The sequence below is a fragment of the Dipodomys ordii genome, unplaced genomic scaffold (genome assembly GCF_000151885.1).
Source record: "Dipodomys ordii isolate 6190 unplaced genomic scaffold, Dord_2.0 Scaffold73, whole genome shotgun sequence".
In the NCBI taxonomy this organism is placed as follows: Eukaryota; Metazoa; Chordata; class Mammalia; order Rodentia; family Heteromyidae; genus Dipodomys; species Dipodomys ordii.
Window position 1 is genome coordinate 4,955,891 of NW_012267289.1, and position 8,890 is coordinate 4,964,780.

Consider the following 8,890-nt stretch of genomic DNA (forward strand, 5'->3'; position numbering starts at 1 on the left):
AATCTTAATCCTCATAGTGAATTAGGCTTTTTTTGAGGTGATTATAACAAAGCTACTTGAGTTAATTAAGATGATAAAATTGGGTCTGGGAATATAACTTAGTGGTAGAGTGTTTGTCTAGCATGCATGAAGCCCTGGCTTCTATTCCTCAGCACCACATAAACAGAAAAAGCCAAAAGTGGCACCGTGTTTCAAGTGATAAAGTAGAAGCCTTGAGCAAAAGAAGCTCAGGAACAGTATGAAGGCCCTGAGTTTAAGCTCCAGGACTGGCAAAAAAAAAATTGAGTAAGTCATGTTACGATGATATTTGTGTGCTTGCTAAGGTGATTACTCTCCCTTGATATACCAATTCTCTTTAGCACAGACTAGGAACTGGTTTTTGTTTTTTCTTTTGTATAATTTACATAGTAGCTCAGAATATCTTTATTCATTTCAGGGGGAATAAGCCTGGGTTCACTCGTAGAGTCGACTAAAACACATGTACAGATTGTTGAAGAAATCCTAGATAAAGCTTTCACAGTCCCAAGAAATACCTATCTCATAAGCTAATTCTAGAAGAGCAGTTGTTTGGGAGGACAGGAAGGCTTTTGCTGCTGTTCAGAGTCTGTCACTTTATTTGATTTTGCCTATCTTGGTCTTGATGTCTCTGCATCTCGTGAATTTAATAGAAAATTTCTTATACAAAGAATGTTGCTCAACAAAATTTTTTGTGTTCTTATGGTTCATCTTTATTAGTAAGTAGGAAGGTTAATCACAAGCATTCTACTCCTTTGATACTGAGAAATAGGTAGGTTGAATTATGGTCAGCAAAACCTTAGTTCAGAAGAAATGGTAACTTTTTTCCCCAAATTAAGATAAAAGATAATTTAGAAACATAGTGAATGCATTGCTTGAAATTTTGCAAAATATTTATTAGGAACTGAGTAGAAAGAAAGCTATGTAGTTATGGCTATGAGAAAGTCATAGCATTCAGTTTGTTACAATGGTGTTAATTATATTGATACCAGTGAAGAAACTTAAGACAGATGTCTGTGCTGGGAAACAAATAAAATGTCTGGTATTTTAATTATTTTGTAAACTGTTCACCTATCCCCATTTTGAATATTTATATTTCTAATGTAATTAACAATACAAATCTTCAAATATAAACAATAATATTAGTAGTACTTGATAGAGTATGGTTAGAAATGTTGACAATATTGCATATTCTTATGGAATACTCAGATTGTTATAAAAAGCTCAACTATCTTCTTTGTAATTGATAAAATATTTTTCTATTTTATATTTCATCAGTTGTTCCAATAGCATTATACCATGTAGCTCAAGCCAGCCTCAAATTTTATAATCTTTCTTCAGTTTCTCAATTACTGCATTGTAAATGTATACCAGATATTTAATGCTGTAACAAACTTAATTTCTTCTGCTAACTTTATGAATGAGATTCAACTCTATCAATAGGTAAAAAGAACCTGAAAATGCTGTTTACATATATATATATATATATATATATTATCACAGAGCAGGAATGTATATGTATCCTTATATTTTTATAATCAGAGGATAAAAGCAGTACAACTAAATGTAAATCCATATGCCTTTTCTATTGACAATTTTCAGACCTAAAATATCACTATTGGACAATTTAACACTTTTTACTTGTATTTGAGATTAATTGCACAGGGAGATTGTATTTGAAATTAATTACACAATGAAATGTCCAAGATAAAACAAACTTTACAACTTTGGGGGGGGAGGGAGGAGTTGGGTTGATGGGGAGGGAAGGGATAGTGGGGAAAAACAAAGGAGGGGTAACAATGCTCAATAGGAAATGTGTTCATTACTCACGTAATTGTAACCCCTCTGTACAGTATCTTTACAATAAAAATACACATTAATAAAAGAATTGACAGGATATTTGATTTCTTCTGAAATCATTAAGTTGACCATCCACTAAAGAAGAAAATGTCTATTTTTGAAAACAATTGCAGTAACAAGAAAGAATAACCTTAAGAAAAATAAGCTAAATGTCAGATTTTAATTGTCATTGAATTTGAGTTTTGATATTTGCCATATTTAACTATATTTTAAAAATACATAATTAAACTGTTTCATATGATATTCCCACAGTATCTATTAATAGCCAGTAAGTTTAGATTTCTTACACTAAGGTATGATTTGCTATCCAGCTACCTACTGACTTTTCTTAATGAAAACTTATTCACTTAGCTTTCCACACTTATTGTAATTGATGGCAGTCCATAGGGAAATGGCTTTCAAGAATTTACATATGTTTTGTCACACATACATTAGTTTTTCTATATAAGACTACATGGTAAATAGTTTATATTTGTAGGTCATGGTGTCTTTTTATTTTTTAAACTATTCAATTCCACCATCATAGTGCAAATTGTCCATATGTAAGTGACTGCATACTCTGTTCCAATAAGCTTTTGTTTATGGTTGAATTTGACTTGCAGTCTATAAATGCTCATCCCTGACCTAGACCATCATCAGTTCCTAAGTAACACTGGTCATATATTAAACACGCACACAACAACAACAACAACAAATGGCATTGGACAGTAGATAGATCTTCAAATTCATAACAACAACAAAAAATCACCAGAATTGTTTTTTTAGAATTGTGTACTTCTTTACGAGAAAGACCAAGGAAAACATGAAATGAGCAAAGTGTATACATTTTTAATTGTTACTCTCATTATACCTTTGTTAGACGCCTGTATTGAAAGTAGCTGTAGAAGCCGGGAACCTGTGGCTCCCACCTGTATTCTTAGCTACTCAAAAGGCTGAGATCTGAGGATTGTGGATCAAAGCTAGCCAGGGCTGGAAAGTCGCTGAGACTCTTACCTCCAATAAACTACCAGAAAACCAGAAGTGGGCTGTGGCTCAAGTGGTAGAGTGCTCGCCTTGAGTGCATTGAGCAGAAGAGCTCAGGGACAATGCCCAGGCCCAGAGTTCAAGCCCCATGACTGACCCCCCCCAAAAAAATGTAGCTATGAAATATTTTTCTGTGGACAAAATTCATTTTAGTTTCATTTGAAGTCAGAGTTTCAAAACTGGGTGAAAGAGGAAATGACTGATAAAATACTATGCTCTCTCGTCTCATGAAATTATTTTATTTATGTGCTAAAGTCTCTGTACTATTTTTGCCTCATTTGTCATACTTCTAAAGTTTATACAGCCATTATAGAGATAAAATGTTAGACATTGGGATATTAGCTATTGAGCTAATTTCTTTGATCATGATTGGTCAAAATTATGTGTAACAAATCTGCAGGTGAGATGGATTTATGCTATAATAGCTATATAAAACTACATGAAAGTGGGCATGGGCAAAATAGTTCTGTACATATTAAAAAAAACCTCTGCATATGAGGGTTGGTTGTTAGAAAAATGCAAATCCAAACCCAAATGATATACTTTTGACACTCACTAGGATGACTATAACCAAAAATATAGATAATAGCTGGTGCTGATGTGAAGAAATATGATGCCACATATTCTGCTGATGGGAATGTGAAATAGAGACATTGTTTTGGAAAAACAGTGTGACAGTTACTCACAAGGTTAAATGCCTAGTTTCTATGTCAACTAACACTTCAAATCTACAGTAATATAAATGTCTACACAAAATTCATAATAGCAAAGCATTGAGTACCAACACTCACTGGTAGTGAGTGGAAAATAAAATATAGTATGTCTGTCCATCTCGTGTAGTAAAAATAATGAATTACAACCAGGTTGAACCTTATAATCATTGTTGAGTGAAAGGCCAGACACCAAACAGTGTATCACATGATTATATTTATATGAGAAAGTTTATTGAGTCAAAAGTAGATGAGCAATTGTCTAGAGCTGGAGGTGCACAAAGCAGGATTGATTCATAGCAGATGCACAATTTCTTTCACATTAAAATTAACATACAATGAAACAATTTGGCTTCAGAGAAAGACAGGTAGATTTCAGGGTACAGTGGATTATAATAACTTCATTTAGGAGATAATCACATTGCAGCAGCTATTCTAGATGCAGTATATTTAGCAAGGAAAATAAATGTAGTCAGTCAATGTCTAACAATTTCTAGCAAGAATTATACAATGTTGTTTATCATAAAAATTATTCACTTTAAATGGGTAGACTGGACAGCATGTGAATTATTTTCTAATTTTTTAAAGAATAACATAAAATGATAGTGAGCAATGTTCACTATTATAAATGTGGCTCTTTATGTACTGCAAGTATTATAAGATGAATGTTCTCAGAAGATCTTTGAGTCATCTAGCTTGGGTTTCAAGTAAATAGCATGTCTTCAATACTGCTAGTGCAATCAGATAAAGAATTTGACATTTTCTCAATAATTAGATACTTTTGTAAAAAAAAAAAAACAACATCATTTGTATGCCTGGGCATAGGTAGTTTTCGTGTGGGAAATATTCACAAGATTTAATTCAAATTAATCAACAACATTTTGGATAGTGATTACACATAATTAAAAAGTGACATTAATTTTTCTTTTAGGATGGGAAGTATGCAGGACCCTTTGCATGTAGAGCACAGTCTTCCAGCGGTGTGAAAAGTGTTAAGGATGTCTGTGTAGGAGGCTACCTGCTTTTTTTATCTACCAGGCTAGAGACAGTCCTGGCATGCCACTTACCAATCAATTGTGAAGATCATTACATCTTCTCTAAAGCAAATGATTCTAAAGAAATGTAGTGGTCAAATCTACTAGAGTAATAGCCTAATGATTTTTCAAATTTCCCCTACATACACAGACACTATAGGTACCATCAGCATTTGCACGTTTTTAATGCTAGCATGTGGGAAGGCTGAGGCAAGAAGAGTAGCAAGACCAAGCTGAGCTACATATCAAGTTACGGCTGCCAAGATTGACATTGTGAGAACCTGTTCTTAAAAGGAAAAAAAAAACTAACTAAAAAAATCAACATCATATGAAAGAAAACCAGGTAATATGTAGACTACATATATAAAAAAACATTAGAAAACCAATTACTTCACAGTTATGCTATGTTCAATTTGTTGTGTGTGATATCATTGTTTGCATATGCTATGTTCAATTTGTTGTGTGTGATATCATTGTTTGCATTGTAATTATAAATTTATGTGTGAACTTAGGTAAAAATGAAAGTTTGGTTTTGAATCTAACCTTGATTTTGCTTGTTGAATGTGATTCCTTATCTTTTAAATACTTGTTTAAAAAATACTGTACAGAGGAATTACAGTTACATGAACAAGGTAATGAGTACATTTCCTATCAAGCATTGTTACCTCCTCCTTTGTTTTTCCCCTACCATCCCTTCCCTCCCACCTCCACAACTACACTCCCCCTCCCCACCTGCCTAAATTGTAAAGTTCATTTTCCCTGCAGAGTATTTAACAAAAACGTTTTTCTTTTATTCCTTGTTTCTGGTTGTAATAGTAACAGCTTTGACTTCAAATTCATTTATTACTTGAACAAATGAACTGATCAACTATTTTATTATTAATCTGTAATAGTCATGTGCATTTTTCAAGTATGTCTATGGTTTATAATTATTTATGCCGTAGTAACATTTGGCATTCTGTCAACTCTAGTATTTTTCATGTGCTTGTGTGACCTCTATGATTATAGGCATATATCTAAGCATATATCTTTGTTACTTAGTTAAATACAAAGCAAAATTAGATCATCAACATAGATTCAACTCGAGACATTTGACATTTGGTACCGTATAACGTCACATTTTCTTCTAGATAAAATAAAACAAATATTATGACAGAGTTACTTACGTTCACTCAACAGACTTTACCACTGTTAACAAAGAAAGGAAAGGAAACATCGTGTAATAATGTTTCTTATAGAACAGAAATGTTAAAAGGGATAGAGTTTAATAACACAACATAAAAATAAAACACTGGCGTGGTAATGCATTTAGGGGAGTTGTTTTTAAAACATACGTGTGGATTTTCCCTGTCCAATTATGCCTTGAATATTGAGCCAAAAGAAGACAAGATAAGAAAAGTCAAGTTTCTAGGTTTCCCTTTTTCATAATCTTTAACAGGCCAGTAGCTAGGTTAATAGGAGGGAAAATTATCTTGTTCAGGTAAACTGAACTCTCACTACAAGTAGTCCCACCATCATAAGTAGTTGTTAAAAAAGGGAAAAAAAGATAAGGAAGAAAAGAGAAAAAGAAATCTCTCTCCATTTTTCATTTATGTAGAGCACCTGCTGCATGAAATGGTGCCAAACTGACTGACAGCAGGTAGTTTTTAAGAAAAAAAACACTACTTTTTCTTTCTCAGGCTGCTGCTGCCTTTGCTGAGCCAGTGGCATGGATTGTTCATCAGGAAGAGTCAATAGAGCCTGCTGTCAACACCATGTGTCTCTACGCATTTTTAAAGGTTTTGCCTTCTTGAAGTTCAGTTGTCAGGAGCCTCGCTTTTAAATAGATTTTCAGTGTCAATATGTGCTGCTCCCCACTAATGTTAAGAAATGGCAACAAAGAGAAGGATCAGAAGCTTTGTCGGGCTGTTGGCGCTGCTGGTACTTATTGGCTGACCACCCATCAAGAAACATCTTTAGAAATGAAGGCTTGGATAAAAAGGACACTCTCAGAGCTTCTTTCTTAAGGTGTTCTCACTATCAATAGGTGACAGATAAATATAAGGTACACTTGAATGGTGTTCTTTTCTTCCCTCTAGATATTGTCTATATTATTGAACAAATAAAATGACAAAGCTATGGGCTGTGTATAAGAGCCTCAACATTTTCTAACATACTTGAATTACTATGCAGACAGAAATACCAGGTTGTCAATTCCTTTAGTTTATATTGCTTTTCTTGTTCACAGTTATTACCATTCAGTTTACAAATATATTTCTCCCAAGTTCATGAATGGGTGGAATATTTTGAAGGGAAGACTCAATTCTGCAGGTTTATTTTTTTATTCTTCATAAGCTGGTAACCTTAAGCTGACCTTATGTTTTCAAAATGTATATGAAAGTAATTAAATAGAATTTGCCAGGCTTTTAGTATCAACCTCTCTGAGCCCCAGTATTATTATGAGAGCAATGGATTAGATTAATTTATTCTTTTCTTTCTACTACAAAAGTATTTTGTGTCCTTTAATCCTGCAATGTTTTGTGCTGTATAGCCCAGAGTATTGAGAGATAAATTAATTTCTTTTCTAATCAATATAACTGGGAACAAAGAATACAATACTTGCAAGTAAATAACAAAAATTCAACAGTAGAATTCTGTGAAAACAACTGAATCATTATGACTGGTAAAATAAAGAACTTTTGAAGGAAGCATCTTTTAATGTGACTTTTGAAAAATGATTAGAAAGTTTATAGATGGAATCAGAAAGGAATGTAGAGAAAAGTATTTCATAATGAAAAATCAGTGGAAACATTGACTTTATAAATATCATGTAAGAGAAAATTAGAAATATTTCAAGTTTTTTCACATAAATGAGGTAGTGAGGGAAGTAAGCCATATGTAGTTTTAGTAGGTAAAATACAGTCAATAACTTATTATTTCAAATTGTGCATATAGAAGTAACATTGCTTCAATTCATTCATATATTCAATCATTTTTTAAAGGCAAATGTCTATTGATGTCATATTATTAGCTGTCTGTGTTTTAGATACTCATGAGGAATCACTGACAATAATTTTGGTTTTTTATTGAATGAAGATTTTACTAGAGAGATAAAAAAGAATGAGAGAATGCAAGTAGAATTAATTGCAAAGGAAGTCAAAAGTTAAGGTGAAAGTGTAGAGAGATTGATGGGAGAGTACTGTTTTATGCCATGGTCATGACAGTCCTCTCATTGAGATGACATTTGAGCCACAGTCTAAAGGAAGTAACTACATTAAGTGCAATAATGTTCCAGGCAGAGAGAACAATATGTAACAAGGTACTGAAGCAAGTGAGACCAATTATCATTCTCAGTTTTCCAATTGAATGGAGGTATCATTACGTAGTCCATAACATTTTAGTAGTTTTTATTATATATGATTTTCCATAGGAAGCAACCTGATGCAGTAAGAACTGAGATATTTGTGCTTTAGGAAAAAGGGAAACTTTTATTTTTCCACAGAGTAATATTTTTTTCTAATGATTCTGAAAATAAAGAGAACTTTGTTGAGCAGAAGTACACATTTTTAAAATTTATTTGCTGTACTTGAGCAGAAATTATTTAGGAACAAATCCTTGATGGTTGATTTTTGTGTTTGGTTCCAGTTAACCAATTACCCTGGGGATAACGTTTCCCTTTTGGACTCATATTAAAGTTGGGTCTTGGGCACCACCTGATATTAAAGCAGTTTATTCTGGAAAGTGTTTTATACAATGGATAGCAAGAGTTGGCCAAAGTCTAGACCACATACTCAAAGATCAGATAACAGCTTGACCAGAAGGGTTTCCCTTCAGAGACCATTCTCAGACTCTGAGGGAATTTAATTCATTTCTTTAACCTGTGTTCACTCAGCTGAGCTACCAAGTATTCTGTAAAGGGATTCTGAGCTGTTCTTAAAAGGGTGAATGTTTTTTTTCCAAGTTCAAAACAGTTGCATCTGTGCTGAAACATTATCAGCCAGAGGCTTTTAGATTTCAATGCCATAAAAATCAGTTAATACCCGTCAGCTCTGGATATTCTTAAGGAAGGCTCCGTCATACCTGCAACTAATACACAGCAAAGTTCCTAGGAGATGTCTGAGTGGGCTTATAGTTATTGTTAATCTTATAGCCATAATATATCTCTCATAGTTCTGTCCATTCATTTAAGTAGAAATGATAGGCTTTGTTAAGCCACACTAAGGTTTCAATATTGAGTTCTCAGTATATTTTAGATATGAGGCCCTTGTC

General features: G+C 33.3%; 1 protein-coding gene across 1 annotated transcript in view; it reads left to right on the forward strand.

Annotated features, from left to right (window-relative positions):
- The window catches only part of LOC105991424, a 36,885-nt gene extending 30,450 nt beyond the window's left edge, over positions 1–6,435 (forward strand). Inside the window, exons 3-4 of the mRNA XM_013024076.1 lie at positions 4,540–4,614; positions 6,322–6,435. Of these exons, the coding sequence (XP_012879530.1) occupies positions 4,540–4,614; positions 6,322–6,435 (189 nt within the window). The remainder of the gene's footprint in view (positions 1–4,539; positions 4,615–6,321) is intronic.
- Positions 6,436–8,890: the final 2,455 nt, after the last annotated feature.